The 19,401-nt window shown below is 44.3% G+C and overlaps 1 protein-coding gene across 1 annotated transcript in view; it reads right to left on the bottom strand.

Annotated features, from left to right (window-relative positions):
• The window catches only part of VWA3B (von Willebrand factor A domain containing 3B), a 254,011-nt gene that overhangs the window by 198,718 nt on the left and 35,892 nt on the right, over positions 1-19,401 (bottom strand). Inside the window, 5 exon segments of the mRNA XM_078348699.1 lie at positions 3,195-3,296; positions 5,069-5,184; positions 9,331-9,500; positions 15,927-16,086; positions 17,609-17,859. Coding sequence (XP_078204825.1) covers positions 3,195-3,296; positions 5,069-5,184; positions 9,331-9,500; positions 15,927-16,086; positions 17,609-17,859 — 799 coding nt within the window.

Raw genomic sequence — 19,401 nt, 5'->3', positions numbered from 1 at the left:
AACTCTATTGTGTTTATTTGTTCTGGCTCTGAGTTCAAGTCCTGGATATCGTTATCAATTTGTTGTCTCGTTGAATCTAAATCTCATTATGTGTCTTATGTATCTGGGTGTTAAGATCTCTTATTATTACATTAATCCTTTTACCCTTGCATCCTTGTAGCTTTGAAATCTATTTTATTAAGTGTGAGAATTGCAACTCCTGCTTTTTATTTATTTATTTTTGCTCTCCATTTGGTTGGTGAGTTTTTTTCCATCCCCTTGTTTTGAGTCTTTGTATATCTTTAAATATATCGTTAGATTTTGTGGATAATGTATATTTTGTGTGTTTAAAATGGAGAGCTCTATTGAGTTTATTTGTTCTGGATCTTAGTTCCAGTCCCGGATATCGTTATCAATTTTCTGTCTCATTGAATCTAAATCTCATTATGGGTCTTATGTATCTGGGTGTTAAGATCTCTTATTATTACATTAATCCTTTTACCCTTGTATCCTTGTAGCTTTGAAATCTATTTTGTCAAATGTGAAAATTGCAACTCCTGCTTTTTATTTATTTTTGCTCTCCATTTGGTTGGTACGTTTTTTTTTTTTCCAACCCTTTATTTTGAGTCTATGTATATCTTTGGATATACCGTTAGATTTTGTCTGTATCTTTTGATTGGGAGATTTGGTCGATTTAAATTTAGGGTTGCTGCCATTTGATATTAACTGGCTATTTTGTCCTTTCATTGATAAAAATTCTTCTTTATGTTTATGCTCTTTACTTTTTGGTGTATTTTTAGAAAGGGTCATACTGGTTGTTCCTTTCTGTGTATAATGCTTCTTTTAGAAGTTCTTGTAAAGCAGGCCTGGTGGTAATAAAATCTCTGAGTACTTGCTTGTTCCTAAAAGATTTTATTTTTCCTTCAAATGTAAAGCTTAAATTGGGATATGAAATTCTGGGCTGAAAGTTATATTGATTAAGTATATTGAATATTGGCCCCCACTCTCTTCTAACTTATTTCCGTTGAGAGATCTGCTGTAAGCCTAATAGGTTTACCTTTATGGGTAACTTGATCTTTCTCTCTGGCTGCCCTTAATATTTTCTCCTTCGTTTCGATCTTGGTGAATCTAACGATTATGTGCCTTGGAGTTGGTCTTCTTGAGGAATATCTTTGTGGTGTTCTCTGTATTGCCTGGGGTTGAATAGTGTCCTGCTTTGCTAAATTAGGAAAATTTTCTTGGATAATGTCCTGGAGAGTATTTTCCAGCTTGAATTCATTCTCTCCGTCACATTCAGGTACACCAATCAAGCATATATTAGGTCTTTTCACATAGTCCCATATTGCCTGGAGACTTTGCTCATTCCTTTTTATCCTTTTTTCTCTATTCTTGTCTTGTCGTTTTGTTTCATTAAGTTGGTCTTCGACCTCTGATACCCTTTCTTCTGCTTGATCCATTCGGCTGTTTAAGCTTGTACATATTTCACTAAGTTCTCGTGTTGTATTTTTCAACTCCATAAGTTCATTTGTATTCCTCTCTATATTGTCTATTCTTTTCATCATTTCATCGAACCTTTTTTCCAAGTTCTTAGTTTCTTTACATTGGGTTAGAACAAGTTCCTTTAACTCCCAGAAGTTTCTTATCATCCACCTTTTAAAGCCTACTTCAGATAATGGAACACAGTCCTTTTCCTTCAGGGCTTGTTCCGTTACTGATGAGTCCTTTTCCATCAGGGCTTGTTCGGTTGCTGATGAGTCCTTTTCCATCAGGGCTTGTTCCGTTGCTGATGGGTTCTGATTTTGAGCATATTCGGCCTTCTTAGGCTGTTTTTTTCCCTTCATTGTAGATGACCCGACTTTCTAATTAGGTTTCTGAGTCGACATCCGACTTATTGATTCCCAGTGCTGGGATCTGAGCCACCCACTGTGGCAGCCTAAATAGCAGCGGTAAGACTGATGGTGCTCTTCTGCCCGGGAATCTCTGGTCTGGCTTCCCTCTTGAGTCCGCAACAAGCGGCTCTGACTTCCTGGAGCTCCAAACTCCGGTCAGTAGGGGAAGCAGTCCTGTTGGCTCTGCATGAAGAGCTGCTGCGCCGAAACGCCGGCAAAACCGCTGCAGCGGCCACAAGAGTCGCGCTGGCGACCCGTGGGGCTCCTCCACTGAGAATCGGCTAATCGGTGAGTGACGAAAATTCGTCTAAAGTTGTGGCGTCATCTCGTTCTCTGAGCTTTCACTGGGAGCTACAATCCTGAGCTGTTAGTGGTCGGCCATCTTGGATCGATCTCAATTGTTCAATATTTTTAACTTAATAACCTAGAAACAAATTATCATTACAAATAATAAAAACATATATATAGAGGCACACATTTCTCCTCTTGCCTCAGGCTCCAGAGTCTTGTTGGAGACTGCCTTTATTTGAAATTGTGATATTTTCATCATCATGGATTTTTGTGGCATTAATTTTGACTCTTTAAAATATTCAGTCAAAATTTCAATAAGCACATGAAAAGATGATAAAAATAATTATTAGGGAAATGTGAATTAAAACTACAATGAGATATTGCCTCAGACCCATTATGATGGCTACTATCAAAAATATAGAAAATAACAAGTGTTGTCCAGGATGTGGAAAATTTGTGCACTGTTGGTAGGAATGTAAAATGGTACAGCCACTGTGGAAAACAGTATGAAGGTTTCTGAAAAAAAAAAAAAAATTAACAATAGAATCCCCATATATAATTCAGAAATTCCATTCTGAGTATATATCCAAAAGAATGAAAAGCAGAATCTCAAAGAGATATTTTGTACACCCATATTCATAATATTATTCACAACAGCCAAAAGGTAGAACCCAAGAGTCCATTGGTAGACAAGATGTGGTATATCCATACTATGGAATATTATTCAGCTTTAAAAAGGAAGGAAATTCTGACACATATTACAACATAGATGAAGCTTGAGGACATTATGCTAAATGAAATAAGCCAGTGGCAGAAGGCCAAATACTGTATAATTGCACTTATTTATTAGATACCTAGGGTAGTCTATTCAGAAAGACAGAAAGAAAGTAGAATGGGGAAACTGTTGGCTTAAGAGTGGTTAAGACAGTAAATTTATGTTATATAAAATATGCTATAATTTTTTAAAAATACATTCTTTATCTTAACTGCAGAGTTTTTTGTATTGACACAAAGAATGTCCTGAAAGCCAATTACCTGGAATCCAAAAAGTCAATAATAGCAGGAAATTCCTTCGGATTGCCAGGACAGTCCTCTGAGCAATGCTTCTCCAATCCCTTACTTGAGAGTCTCTATTTTCTATATAATAGAGGGGAAAATAATCTAAGAAGTCACTCCCCCACCAAACAAGAGGGTGGCCTGAGGAAAGTGATGCTGGAAAATGCTAGAAACAGCTGATGTGGCAATGGAGAGAGACGTGACCAGGTAAAGGGAAGAAACCTGCCTCGGAGGCCCAGGTGAGGTGGGAAATCCCACATTTTCCAAATCAAAACAGTCTGTCAAGGTTTCTGGGCAGTTTCTGAGTGGGAGAGGTTGAAATGTTGGCATTTCTGGGGCATTGTGATGGACAGAGGAGACAAGATCACATATTCAGGATTTGGGACTCTTCCCCCAAATTCAGATGTGATCACTGAAATGGATTGAGAACTGCAATCCGTGTTGAGCATTTTATTCTAAGAAAAATGTTTTTGTATGTAATTTGCATGCTTCAAAGGGTTGGTAAGATGATAGTTGCTGAAAATGTAAGCTATGCAGTTTGTATTTCCCTTTATAACTAGGATGCCAAGAAATCCAAAGACCAAGACTAAACCTCATTTCCAGTAATTGGCTCACCTTCGGTTGCTAGTAACATCTCACATTCTTTGCCCTGATTAAATCATTGCCCACTAGGCTTAATCTTGTAAATTACTTTCAATAGGCATGACATACATCCTGAATTAATTTCTTCTTAGATTAGCATCGATCTTGCCTATAAGTTGGCATTTTCTCGAATTCTGTGGAGATGTCCCCTTCATAATTGGAGCAAAGGCGTCAGTTACCTGACATAGTGCCTCCAGTGAACTCTATGGGAACCTCTCCCCTCCTCTGCTTGGGCACCAAGAATTTGAATCTACAAAGTGTGTGTCAGGAACTGGCTTATGACTCATCCTCACTTTTAACTCCATCTGACAACCTAACCTTCTCCTGGGAGCCTGTGCAACACCATTACATAAATCTTTCAAGCAGCTGTTGCTACAGCTTCTCTCTCATTCCCAAAGAGTAGCCTCTGCCTTATAATGAAGCTAGAAATCTGATAATTTAAAAAGAGGGAGAGTGGGGGTGGGCTTTCTTAGACTTCTCACAACCCACCAGGTCACTTCATCCAACAATCGAACAGGAGCTTTCTTCTCTTCTTTTTTTAGTGGGTTTATTCAGAGTCTTCAGCACTTTGCAATTTCATCAGCTTAAAAGAAACTTACATCTCCTGGCTTTCTGAGTAACCTCCACTGTTTTTCTGAATCACAGCCTATTTCCCGCTGATTTGGTGACCTCATTCTCTGTGCTCATTAAGTTCTCTGATCGCATTCTTTGAATGAAAGGGGAGGTTCATTCTGCCTCCGTAAAGGTTCCTATGTGGCCTCAGCCCTCACAAGAGGCAGGCCAGTCCCTCAAGCTGCATCCACAGGCCCTGCTTTCATCACAAGGAGGACAGCAGTAACCCTCCCCGCCCCCCGCCCACAAGAACTGCAGGCACCCTCTCTGCAGCCTCTCAATGAATCCACACAGCAGAATGGCTCTGCCTTGCCAAGAACTAACTCCAGCACTGACATGCCCAGGACCATATCCCCAGAAGGTTCTCAAGTTAGTAAACACACATCACTTAGGCCATTTTCCTGGGTTTTAAACTCACGCCTGGTTGCTAGGCTGACAGATTCACCACTAATATTCATTAACTCTGCTCTTGCACCACATTAATAATAATATACAAAAATCATGGGGAGTCCCTCCCTCATACTTTACTTCCGAATGATCCACATCATCTGAGGCTACTCGGGACATAAGCTAGGCCACTTGTTTTGAATTCCAGGTACCTGGAGGGAGTTTTCCTTTCAGCTTCCTTGAATTCCAAGTCATCACACTGTCACCATCCTTTGTGGAGAATGCAGGAAATTCTACACACTCTGTTCTCTCGGCAAATGCATGGAATCTGAAACATGAAGACACGCTCATCAGGAAGGTAGTATGCAGGTGTCCGGGCATGCCTGTTCCTTTTCCTGGGACTGAGTGTGCTCTTTTGTGGCACTGGGCATCTTCATCTTCTTAGCCGTGGTCACTTCTTCTCCCTGCACCTTGTCAATTCCACAAGCAAAAAACAGGGAGGCAGAATAGCATAGAGAATTGTGAATGATGTCGGATTTTTAACTGACAACTCACCCTTTCATTAGAGGGTAAATTAGCTCTGTCTCTTGGTTCTGGGAAAAATGACACTCTGTTTATATTCTTTCTCTTGCTCCCAGGGTTCCATCATGTCAACACAGCTTTAACAAGCCAGAGGTCTAATGAGGGGCCCCAGTAGTACCCATCAGCTCTGTGGGTTCAGTGAGGACAGCTCATGACACAGACAGCATTGCCTAATTTGCCTGCTGCTGATGGGCATCAATCAACTTTAACTTCCCCAGGAGCCAAGCTTAAGCACGAATGAGAAGCATGTCTGTGTAGGCAAGTTTCTAGGGCCTGTCTTTTCAAAGCATGGTTCAAGGAGCAGCAGGTTAGGAATACACACTCCCAGGCCCCCGCCCAGCCCTGTGAAGTCCAAATATCCATTTAACAGGGTCCCTAGGGGGCTGATGGGCACATGAAAGTTCGCAAGCACTGATGTAGTACACAGGTGATGGGCTAAGTCACACCCTCGAAGCTACTTAATTGGAATTCAAAAAGTCAATAAATAGCAGGACATTTCTTTCAGGTGTGCAGAGGAAGTCACAAGTAATGCTCCTCCAGCCCTGCAGGAGTTCACCTCTTCCCAGCACCACACACTCAACTCAGAGAAAGTCCCCAAGCACCGCTCAGGATGGAAATGGTGGGAGAAGTCTAGAGGCCTCACCTCGGCTACAGAAAGCCTCCGTCTCTTCCTGAACAGTTTCAGGTGAGACTGGAATAGTGATTTGATGGCAATTAAAAAGTCAGCCTCATTCCAGTGGCCCTTCCTAAAGCCACTGGACTCTTAGCCCGGTCATACCCGACACCTGCAGGAGCTTCATCCAGAGCAGAAATGTCCAGCTCCCTTGCCCTGCAGGGCAAGACAAGTGAGGTTTGCCCCAGCAGGCCCCAAGCCCTGAACATGGCAAAAGTTTCCTCTGTTTGATACGGTATCGCTTGTGCGGAAGCAACTCACTGTTATGACAGACTATTTGAGCCTTAGAGCACAGCACTGTGCTTGGACTGGTGGTTCTACCCAGACACAGCCTCTGGCACAGGGGAAGCCAGAGTCCATTGGAGGGTCACCTTCCAGGCAGCTTCCTGCAATGTGAGCCACTCAGGACATGCCACCTCCAGCTGGAGAATAACTGCCCTCCAGCTGGGGCCCCATAGCCACAAGTGTACCAAGACCAACCTGAAGCCATGGAGCGTACGGGCAGGGAGTGGAGCAGGAAGGAGCACTATTTGTGATGGGTTAGGCTTGCCTGCAAAGGCCCAGAATGTGGCAGGAGGATACATCAATACCTCATCCTTACCTGCAAAACCCACCTCCACACAGTACCTGGTCTAGCAGTCAGTAGCTGAACCACAGCGTCTCTCACAGAAAATTCTTCCCTAGGCTCTAGCATGCCCAGATCAGCTAATCAGAGAACAAGACAGGTGACTGGCCAGTTGCCTCTTCTCTTTCTACTAGTGAGGTTAGGGGAGGGAGCCCCCTTCTGTACTTAAGGGCCCAGGAACCCAAAATGGAAGCCACATACCTGATGTTAAAAGATTTCAAAGTGCTGTAAGAGCATCCAGGGCAACGGTCCTCAGGGTCCCAAAGTCTTGTTAACAATGACAATTCCTAGTCCTCCTCAGACCCCGAACATTAGAATTTCTGGGGCTGTGGCTAAAGAATTTGCATTTCAATCAGGCTCTCTGGGCAGTCATTAGGCAAAGTGATGGGAAGAATGCATATTGGGCTCCCTCTCTGACATGGAATGAGCTGGCAAGGTAAAGCCTGGCCTCTGTGTCATTAACAATCTTCCCAGTGACTGTGATGAGCACCTACACTTAAGAATAAGATACCATCTTACCCTGTTAGGAGGGCTATTATCAAAGAGGAAAAATAACAGATGCTGGTGAGGGGGCAGAAAAAGGGAAGTCTTATAGACTGTTGGTGGGAATGTAAATTAGTACAGCCATTATAGGAAAGAGTATGGAGATTTCTCAAAAAATTAAAAATAGAATTACCATACAATCCAACAATCCCACTACCAGCTATTTACCCAAAGAAAAGGAAGTCAGCACATCAAAGGGATAGCTGCGCCCTGTGTTTATTACAGCATTATTCACCACAGCCAAGACATGGAATCAACCTAAGAGTCCATCAATGGGTGAACGGCTAAGGAAAGGTGGTATATACATAATAAATATTATCCAGCCACAAAAAGAAGGAAGTCCTGTCATTTGCAGCAACATGGATGGAACTGGATGTCATTATATTACAGGAAATAAGCCAGGTATAAAAAGACAAATATCACGAGTTCTTACTCATGGGCAAGAGGTGGAAAAGTTGATCTCATGGAGATGAGAGTAGAATGACAGATAAGTGGCTGGGAGAGGTGTGAGGATTGGGGATAAAAACAGGTTGGTTAATGGGTAAAAACATACAGTGAGATAGAAGGAGTAGGTTCTAATGTTCTGATGATAAAGTGGGTGGCCATAGTTAACAACAGTGTATTTTGTATTTCAAAATAGCCAGAAGAGGGGACTTAAGATGTTCCCAACACACAGAAATGATAAATAAGGTGATGGACACCCTAAATCCCAACTTGATCATTCTACATTCTATGCATTCAACAGAATATCACATATTCCCTATAAATATATACAAATATATATCAATTAAAAAAAATTTAAAGAACAAGTGTTCTGGGAAGACCTTGTACCCATTTCAAGAAGAACTTAGGAAGGATTTTATAATTCTCCTTGTAACCACAGAAGTAGCTGGTCTTTCTCTATGAGGGACCTAAATTTATCCACACACACACAGACCCAGGGTGCGGGGACACATGTTTTAAAATGCAGGTTTTACTATTATTCGTGTATTGTGAGGCCAACAGATAAGCCTATTGCCATTGAAAAGATAGTTTGTTACTCAGTTCCACTCTGAACTGAACTATACTCCCCCAACCCCAAGTCAAAAAATTTGTATGTTGAAGCCCTAATTCCCAATGTGACTGTTTTTGGAGATAGAACAGGAGGTAATAAAGGTTAAATGAGGTCATAGGGCGCTGCCCTGATTCCATAGGATGAGTGACTTACAGAAAGAAGAAAAGACACCAGTGAGTGCTCACACACTCTCTCTCTCTCTCCATTATGTGAGGACAGAGTGAGAAGGCAGCTGCCTACAAGGCAGGGAGAGAGCCCTCACCAGAAACTGAATTCGCCTTCACCTAGTACTTCCCAGCCTCCAGAACTGTAAGAAATAAATACTTGTTTAAGCCACCCAGCCTGTGGCAATTTGTTATGGCAGCCCAAGCTGACTAGCGCAGTTCCCAGAAGAAGAGAGGGGCACAGCGTGCCACACTGGCCACACAGGGAAGCACCAGGTCAGCCAGGAGGCAGAAGGAGTGAGGGGAAAGGTAGGTGAAGGCTTTTAGGCTTACCTACACAGCTTCCAAGGTAAGAAAGAGGAGAACACGAGTGAGCAGGCTTAGGATTGGCTATTTGAATAACATCTGTGGGCTCTGGGGTGTAGGGGCTGTCCTGAGTTTTCTGGTGTATGGCCCTGGAGTGATCACGGTAGAGAACAGTGGTCCTAAGTGAGGGAGCCTGGACTGACAGTGTGGGCTCTGGTCGGTTGGTTTGCATATGAAAGTGCACCCCAGTGAGTAATTTGCTATCTCTAGGAATTGGCTAGCCTTGGGAGGGACACGGTCTCCTAGGCCAGCAAGGCCCCAAGAGGTCAAAGCATCAGAACTGCAGAAAATACGCATGATTAATACAGGATGGGGATGAAAAGATGCAGACAGACTAAAGACTATACTGGAAAGAGGAGAACATAGGAACAGATTGTTTAAAGCCATGAAGAATGCAGGACCCACTGTTGATCCTGTGTGAGCAGGCAACCCACTTGATGTCACTCAAGAGCACATTTTCTGCCTACCTGCTGTGGGTCTTGGCACTCAGGTCCTTTAGGAAAGCTATAGTGCCTTCCTCTCTGGCATTGAAGGATACTGTGTGGACTGGATATGGGGTCTCCAAGGCACTCTGGAGGAGAAGCTCCTTGGATTCTTCAGGAACATCCCCCACCACAAAGTAGTAAATGGATTCAGTCTGCAAAACAGTGATGCCAACGGTTTATCTCCTCAACATGCCCTAGTGTGGTACTAGACTCATCAGTAATACACTTTCTACAAAATGACCTCTTTAAAAAAAAATGGGCAGAAAAAATAGCAGCCCTACCCAGGGTTTTGTGAGGACATCAGGGCCAGTCAGGAAGTGAGATATTCGAGGCTTGGTGCCAAGAGGTCTCTCAGCGGTGGCTATTGTCTTGGGTATGGCATGAGAAGAATATGGAGATCTGGAGAACTTCCTCTGGCCCACAAATACATCGCACAGGTTCAGAGTGGTTATTTTCAAGTCAAGCAATGAAGGAAGCACTGGCACAGCCACTGCAGGCAGGAAGCTTATCTGCCATTTCCGTGGTGGTGCCAGAATCCCACAATGCAAACTCATGTATCCTCTGTCTGAGGCAGAAAATAGAAAGGAGGGCACATCGCCAGCTGGCTCCAACTCTTGGCTCACCTCAGCAGGGACTCGCATGCCTGGGGCTGGGATGAGACTGTCCTGACACAGCTGGTCAGAAGCCAGGTCCGCCTGCAGTGCCCTGCCTTTCAACACCAAACCAGGCCATGAAAAGACCAGGAGAATAAGCAACCCCCATGTCAGGAGACACACACACACACACACACACACACACACACAACTTAAACCAGTGATTCTGGGAGGTGCATACCTCCCCCAGTTAGGAGACAACCTCAGAGAAATGCCACCTGCTGAACTGAGAGATAGAGAACCCACTCCCAGGCCCTGAGACAGCTGCCCCTCCTGCCCTGCTGCATCCCTGCCACCCTCAATCCTCCCAGGATGGTGCTTTCTCAGTACTCCCTGCCCCTGCCACCCAGGAGCTCTGACACCTTAGGCGAGTGACCTAACTCCAGTGTCTTCCCTCGTAAAAAGGGAGATAATGCAGTTTATTATTCATGATGGAGTTGAAACAGGATGACTTACACCTATGTGTGGATTTCCATACATCTTGGAAAGTGAAAAACCCAAGGAGAGCCAGGAATCCATATCCTCTCAACCTGCCCTAAAATGTCCCGATGGAGTGTGTCCACACGTAACTGGGGAAGAAACCCTAGCAAATGTATTGTGGTAGAGGATAAATAGATGTCACCATCCCTTTAGGATTCACGGCCCTCTCCTTGTTCTAATCCCAAATACCGGTGAGCTGAACATAGTCAACAAATGGCCTCACTTCTGCATCTATCCCAAACCCTAAACTCACCTGGCCAAGGGTGGGAGTGGCCTCATGGTTGATTTCTAGTTGGTTGGGGTGCTCTGCCTGCAACAGATGGACTGTGTGCCAAGGAGGCGGAGGGGGTGAGGGTGGGAGGCAGGGGGCGGGGCCCAAACTGGGACTTAGGAGAAAGATAGAGTGGGAGCTGATATCAGGCAACTTGAAAAACATCCCTCCACCAATGAGGCACAGAAAGCCCTGGTCCCCTCCCAGGCCTCTTTCTCTCAGGCCTTTCAACACCAACTCCCTGATTCTAAAAAGTGCCTATCGAGTGGTAAAAGACTGAGGGATACTGTAAATTCCTTCAAGTCAGTAAACTGGGAGTAAAAAAAACCCTGAAAGAAGGAAGAAGTCATCTTCTCCGGATTCCTTATAGACAGCCAATACTGTTCTGCCAGTAGAGGCATTGTTTCGTTCTTTTCCTGGTCTTACGCATGACTTTGTGTGAGACGCATTTAAAAGGCTTCCACTTAGCAGCCCTATTATTTATCCGAGTTTTCCAGCTGTGTCAGTGCCCAAGTTTAGCATGGGGACAGGCTCATCCTGTTGTACGGATCTAAATGACACATGGCCTGAGACAGGGGAGCAGAGTATTTTCTAGGGTTTGTTAGGTGAAGAGGGAGGTGAGGACACACATCTCGAGGTGGTCTGTCAGCCGCTCCTGACACCACACATGCCCACTTGCACATCATGTAAACTCAGCTTCTTTGCTCTGACAATAATCCAAAAACCTGAAGTTCTTGTGCAGAAATGTTTTTCCCTCAAGATTTCATCAAACCAAAAGTTGCTGTAGCCAACAGTGAGTCAGGATTTCCTTCCCTTACTAAAGCTGCAACGTTATTCACTATTCATTAAGTTCATTACTCAGCTTCTTAATCACATACATTTTCAGTCAACTCTGTGCTACAGATTTCCTGGGACATGCTTTACATGGAGACCACCTATCTGCCCCCACCACTCTCCTGCACACAGTCTTTCTGCCTCTCCTTTCTGCTCATATGATAACACTTAGAAAAACTGAAAGAATAAATATGCTACCTATTCCTGTCCACCATGAAACTGGCAAAATGCCTCTTAAAGCAAAATGGCTTGAGGACTGTTTGCTATTTGAGATGATAAACTAAAATGAATTATTTTACTCAATACAACAGTCCTGTGGAGCATGAATCATTACCATCCCCAGTATACAGATGAAGAAACTGAGGCTTGGAAAGGAAAACTGAGTTGGCCTTGGAGCTGGTAAGCCCAGGCTGCCCAGCCTCACGAGCCCTGCCCTTGCTGCCCACGGCTATACTGTGCTGTTCATGGCAAGGCTGGTCACCTGTTAGAGATCAATGTGAGCCCCAGAATTCAGAAAGTAAGATCAAGCAAGAGAAGGTGGCCCCGGGCAGGCACGTTTTTCACTTCCATCATTACCCCACGATGGAAGTGAAAAAATTTACTTCAAGGGTTCAGGCTCCTACCCTCTGATACCAACACCACTGATCAAAAGTTGGGACCAGGAGGCTGTGTGGCTTAAGGGAGTTATCCTCCTGGGGATCTGCACCCTTAACCAGTGTCTCTGAGCTTCTTGAAGGCAAAGGCCAGTCCTCAAGCTCAGTAACAGCCTTCAGTCCTGGAGTAGATTCCTCACTGACCGCATTTCCCTAAATGCTCATTTGCACTGAATTTGATAAAATACATAAGTTCCATTCAGCTTCTTCAGAATGAGTCAAAAACTCTTGCCATTTCATACTACATCAAGTTGGTAGAAGCCTTTATGTTTTCATTTGAAATGCCTTATTACATCTGGGCATTCATTCTGCAGCTTCACACAGTAGCATGCATTCTGCCCCACCAAGGAGTCCTTGACATCTTCCTAGCTGCAGCTTCTGGGGGAAGAAAGAAACAGACTAGGAGTGTGCATTTCTACTCTGACTGCCCTCTGTCCCACTGGCCAGAGCCTGTGCTCTCATCCCCTAGGCTTCCAGGTATAAAAATCCTCACTCTTCAAAGAGCAAAAAGAAAGTCAATTGGAACAGCAGTGAAAGATCCAGCAAAATTCTGTCTTGTTCTGCCTACAACTTTGAATACTACAACATTTCTGGCCAGCTCCAGACCTCGGATCTGACCTCTGAAATCCCCCTGTACCTGTGGGAGCCCTCTGCTGTCTCAGCCCATTTGATCTTTTGATTCCCTCCATGGGGTGACTGTCCCCATGGTATTGACCTAGTTCACCTCTCAGATCCCTTCTAAGACCCTTCACCACCTCCGATTTTCTGGCCTCCCAGGTTTCAGGGTCTCTGTCCCCACCTGCCATCCCCACCAGGGTCCTATAAGACTCACCACATTCACCTGTTCAGTCCCACACAGACCATCTCCCTTCAATTCACAAAACTCAACTCTATTCCATAGCTTGAAAATGGGACCCACATCTTCCCCTCAAACATAAGAGTATCAAAATTATTTCCAACCCTTCACTGTTCAACAGGCATTAATAGAGCCCTTGTTAGGCATCAGAGACACAAAAACAAAAAGACCTGATGCCTGTCTGAACCAGTACAAGGAAATGAATGAACTGCCAGGGTCATGGATTCATGTGGCCAGGCCTTCGGCTTTCAGTCCAGCAGTGAAGGTTCTTTATGAAATCATGTGGGTCTGTCGTTAATCCACTCACTTGGTCTCCCAGGAAACCAAAAACTAAACAGATACGTGCAAGCAGGTGGATGGAAGAGAGGAACAGAATCAGAAATGCAGGTGTCTTCTGGGTAGGTGGCCTTGTCCTGGCAGAGACAAAAGCCCCTCAGTCTTCTTAGGCAGCTTAGAACCAGGGCTCTGGGTAAATAGCCTTCCCTTTCGTCCTGTACACCATCCTTCCTCATAGGGCCTGGGAAGCTACCAACTGCCAAAGATGCATGTCCTGGACCAGGGCTACTGAAGAACAGAAACTCTGTGCTGGTCCACACACCTGGTCTCTGAGGACGTCAACCCCCTCAACCTGCAAACATGACCCCAGAACCTCACGTGCTGCCCACCCCATGAGCCAGGTTCCTTTTCATAGGCTGCAACAGTAATTCATCTATCAATAGTACTGTTCGAGTGCTATGAGTAGAGCCAGGATTTCAACAGACTTCCCATTCTGCACGGGCTCTTCTTAGACCTAGGGCCCCCCTCTGTCATTGCTTCCTGTTTCAGTCTTCTTGGCCCGCCATGGTTACAAAGCCTGTGCCTGGAGGGGGCCAGGAGCCTCTCTGGGCATCCTTCTTCTCCATGACCAAGCATGTGGTTCAGCCCTACTCCTCATGTGGACTTAGTACAGGAATCAGACCTGCATGTTCCTTTGTGGATACAGGACAACACTCAATTTCTTGGCTCCTCTCAGTACCTGCTCATGAAGGGAGACGCTAACCTGCAGCAGGCTATCATCAGCAGGAACAGTCTGGGCGTTTATATTTGCTGTTTGAAACGTTCCTTAAGCTTTCCATCTTTTCTCTTCAGAGCAAACTGCAGCTATCTGGATAAATTCGGAACTCACTGGGGTGGCCATGACAGGCATGGAGCAGAGAAGCAGGACTTATGGGAACCCACCTCTCCCTGCCCCGTCACACACACGTGTTCTTTATCTCCTCATAAAACAGGGCACAGCATTTTTATACGCAAGGCAGTTGCATTTGCTGGAATTTTCCTTGAGTCCACCCTCAAATCGAGGCTATGGGCAGAGGGGCACAGCAGTCTGTGTAGGCCTGGCTTGTGCTGTGCTCCACAGCCTCTTCTCAAAAGCTTTCAGGCAGCATTTGATGAGCAGTGCCTGGAAGCTTCTTTCTTGGTTCCTCTTCCTCTATAGGACTTCCCTGGAACTCTCTGAATGGTTCCTTACTTCCTGGGATAGGAATGAACCCCAGACAAAAAAAGAGGCACAAACCAGAGGGAGTGAAACAGAAAGGCAGGATCACTGGGGACCCTGCAGTCAGGTCAGGGGGTCACGGTCAGCTGTGACCACAATAGCCAGGTTCACAAAGAAAACAGCTGTGTGCACAGGCTCATGTACACACACCCTGAGCATGGGTAATGTTCCATTTTTTGAATGCTTATTAAGGTGTCCAGACACTTGAAATTTTACAGATGTTAAAACAAACTCTAAGGATCAAGGAACAAAAAAGCTTGTATCTGGTTCTTCCTTAATGGAAAACATTTTTTCCTTTGGCTTTGGAAGGAAAAACAATGTGTTTCCAATTACAAATCCTCACCTTCAGTATTGATAAAACAGGCTGGTGACCACTGGGGGCTATCTTTCAAGAGGCCAGCACGTGGCCTCTTTCTCCAAGAATGGACTTCTTGATGCAGCTTGGTAGGGCTTGAAACTTACAGAAACCCCAGGGTTCCAGAGTGGAGGAAGCTTGCAACTGTTAAGTAACTGTATCCAAAGGCAAGCAGACCTTCTCACAGGGAGCCCACCTGCCCAGAGTGTGTCTCTACTGGCTTTCCACTGCGCCTAACACTCCCATTACTAAAGTCGCTCCCAGAAACACAGACCCTGCGGCTCAAAGAAACATAACACACCACCATCTAATCACTTCTTCCAGGTAAAGCTTTATTTCCAAAAGGTTCCTTATCAAAATTCATGTCAATACGTTGACACCCAAAAATGGATGGAGTCATCAGCTTGTATGTACTTCACCTTGGAAAGTACATGACAGATGACAGATCATCTGTGAAGAAGAGGAACCAGGAAAGATTCAGAACGTGGATGTTGGGAAAACCCTATTTCCCCATCCTCAGGGTTCTATGAGGAGTCTTTCGATCTCTCTCTCCTCCTCCTAAGAGACTAACTGATCTAATTGGCAGGAGAGCAAGAGTGAAATTAATATGGCAGAGATGCCAAACTATGGCTTCACTCCTATCCTTTCTTGATGCTCAGTGGGTGTGAGTAGTGCTTGGCTCTTCCAGCACTGGCTAAACAAGGGTCTACCCTGCATCCCCAGTCACCCCACAGAGAGGGCCTAGCCTGGTTCAGGGTATTTGGGGGCCTCATTTGGGTTGGTCCAGCCCTGCCATCACCATCAGTGCCTGATGAGGTCTCTGTGGGATCCTGCTGGGAGGGGCCCAAGATCAGTTGAAGGGCCATGTAAAGTCACTCAGTGCGAAGAGTTAAGCTGGAAGCCACCCCCATGGCCTAGGACCAGCCATGAACACGCACTTACAGTCTTGTCTTTCCCAGCTTCCAGAAGAGCATCCATGCGGCCAACCTTGCTCACAGTCAGTTCAATAGTTAGTTTCTCAACCCAACGGATAGCAGCAGCTATGGACTGTTTGGTCACAGGAGTAGCATTTTCCTGCCATTTCACAGGCTCTTGAGAAACCCTGAAAGGGATCACATGGAGGGGTCACTGGGCAGTGATCAATGCTACTGGGGATGCCAACCCTCCCTCTCACAGCCATGAGCAGCAAGCCACCAACATCCATCTCTAGAGCTGAAAAAGAAAGAAATCATAGCTCCCAGCCTCTGATGTTACCAAAAAATCAGCAAGCTGTTCAAGACAGGTTCCCCAAAGCACCACTATCTTCTGTAAGCTGTGCTGAGTAGGAAAAACAATGCTTACGTGAGAAACAGAAAGGTAAACATTAACAATAAGTCCTTTAAAATATTAAGAGAAGTTATTTTTATAAACAGGCAAGTTTATATGTAACTGGCTTCTCTTAAGGGTAAATTTATAATAATCCACAGTATAAAGATTCGGAAATCACCATCAATTCTATTACTCTAAAATTTTACTTCCAATTCTTTATGACATTGTTTATATTGTCCTGAAAGATTCCCACAGGTTGCCTTTTCTTGTATTAATAATGGTATTGTTCTGAGTTCAGCAGAATATTACGTTTTAAATCCTGAGAAATTTTGCTTAAACCATTTAGTTTCGGCTTATAAATGACTGGTGGAAGCCCCAATTCCAAAACAAAGAAGAGCCATTTGAATTATCTCAATTTTTTTGCAATCAATAATTACAAATAAAGTGGCCTGATTGCCCCTATGGCCTGCCATCAGAAGCTGGGCTGGCTCATACTCATGTCTGCTATGTGCTTCCTGGATAGAGAATCTAGCTGAGTGACATCTATGTTGTAGCAGAGGTTTCCCAGAAAGCAAAAGCTTTGCAGACTTAAGCACTTGATTCCTTCAGTAATATATCTGTGACAGAAATAGAATCTAGATAGATCATAAGTAGGCATTGTCTTCAGAGATGTCCTCTATTTAGCTGAAAGTATTTGATTAAAAACAGAAAAACTGAATAAGGTAGTTCCTTCCCCAACCCTTATCCAGATGTTTTTTTGTCAGGGAGATGCAATCACTTTTCCAGATGAGAAGTTAGTGCTGAGGTCCAAGTTCTCTTGAATCCAAGAATCCATAAATGTTGTGAAAACTCTGAAATATGGGAAATTCTACAAAACCAGCCACCAATTGTTCTGGTTAAAGGAGTCAACTTATAGGGGAGGTCAACTTGAGTTGTTAATTCAGTCTGGAAAATCAGTGAAATTAGTGACCTTTGAATTCATTACCCGAGTTAAAAGCTAAAATGAATGAAGAGATTTATGGCCTTAAATATATATTTGCCATAATTCAAATTCTTATATTTCCCATGTGCTGAAGAAATGCATGTTCCTAAATCTCTTTTAATGTGAAAGCTAAGACACCCTGTGCAAAGCAGATAAAATTTCCTAAGATTTATTCACTGTGGGATTGCTGCTGAGATTACAACTTCTGGGAAAGTATAAGATAATGCCTCTCCCTTACCATAGAGCTAACTGTGTCAGCTGTGCTACTTAACTCCAAATATGTACAAGTTACTATGAAGTTTCACTAAAATCCTCCCTTCCCATGGGAACTCACCGTATGATATTGAAGTTGGTTATATGAGCCACCTGCTCCTGGAGGACCATTGTTAGAGCCTCTCGGCACAGATCAAGCTCTCCCTCCAGAATGCCGCCAAAATCCAGCACTATGGTGATGCACTGTTCCAAGATGACACCAAAAATCTGCCGGCTTTTGCTGGTAAGCCAGTCCATTCGCTGCTTGTAGCTCTCCACAGCTTGTGTTAAATGTTCCACGAACTGATAAATCAGTTCTGATTTAGCTGTCAGCTTAATGAAAATAAAAGACAAAAACAATAAAGCAGTACCAAAATAAGTCATGAGAACCACAGTTCTGCCTTCAGGAACTGTGCACTGATAACAATGTTGTCAATGATCCTCCAAACACTACATAATCCAGGAGAAAAGCTTCCGATCTTTCAACTGAAAAACGCTTGGATTCCCCACAGACGAAAAGATGATGATGTGATCTGTTCAAAATATAGCAGTCTTAAAAAAAACTTTCCATATTGTGTTTTATCTTTATAGTTACAGATTATCAGGAAAAGTCCAGGGCACTCTTAAGAAATTAGGTAGAGGCCGGGCACGGTAGCTCACGCCTGTAATCCTAGCACTTTGGGAGGGCGAGGCGGATGGATTTCCTGAGCTCAGGAGTTCGAGACCAGCCTGGGCAACATGGTGAAACCCCATCTCTACTGAAATACACAAAAAAATTAGCAGGGTATGGCAGTGTGTGCTTGTAGTCCCAGCTAAACTCAGGAGGTTGAGGCAGGAGAATCACTTGAACCTGGGAGGAGGAGGTTGTGGTGAGCCAAGATTGCGCCACTGCACTCCAGTCTAGGGAACAGAGCTAGACTCCATCTCAAAAAAAAAAGAACAAAAGAAAGCAATTAGGTAGAAGAGGAGACCGACAAAGGCAGATGGAAAAGAATGTCTCGCTAAAATATTTCCTAAATATAACATTCCAAAAATATTTCCGAAAATGCTATGAAACTTGCCAGCACACCTTCCTGCCTTCCTCTACAGGATGCCATCCTGGCTAGTCATCCTTCTGCTCATGACCTTTGTCCTCATGCCCTCCTCTCTCAGGCGAAGTTCCCCTGTACCTGGACCACCTGATTACTCACTGCTGCTACCAATAGTCCTTGGGCTGCTCACCAAATGATGACAGAGACTTGTAGAAAATTTCTTGTATGCACAAATAAACCATCCTTCACATAGATGAGATGCACTGTGCAAGGCCTTTCAGGAGGTAGAGAGGCAGCAGAAGACAGAAAAGGAACAAGAAAAAATAGTGCCCTATTCTGGAACAAAGCATATTTCAAAAGAAGATATGGTACTTTATCTTGGAAAACGTGCTTTCAGACCGTATCACCTAATTCCACATTTGTGTTCCTTGGCTCGGGCTCCTTCCCTCCCTGTCCCGTGTGTCTCTCAAGCTCACTCACACTCCTCAAGCTCCAGCATCACTTCTCTGAGGCTTCCTATGGCCCTTTAAGGCAGAATTACCAACTCCTTCACCAGCATCCACAGCTGCTGCTACAACACAGAAGCCAGGGTGGGCACACCACAGGTAATGTGGAGGTGGATTTTGCTGAAGGTAAAGGGACAGATGTTTTTAAGAGTTCAGCATTAATTTTAACGTAGTTCAAATAAAAAAATATACTTAGCACACCAAAATCAGGATTCCACAGATATAATTGCTTAGGACCCAGCTTAGTTTAAAAAGTATTTTAAGCTAGGCTGGGCATGGTAGCTCACACCTGTAATCCCAGCCCTCTGGGAGGCCAAGATGGGCAGATCACCTGAGGC

This window comes from Callithrix jacchus, chromosome 14 (genome assembly GCF_049354715.1).
Source record: "Callithrix jacchus isolate 240 chromosome 14, calJac240_pri, whole genome shotgun sequence".
Taxonomy (NCBI): Eukaryota; Metazoa; Chordata; class Mammalia; order Primates; family Cebidae; genus Callithrix; species Callithrix jacchus.
This window is presented reverse-complemented; position numbering and strand designations above follow the sequence as displayed.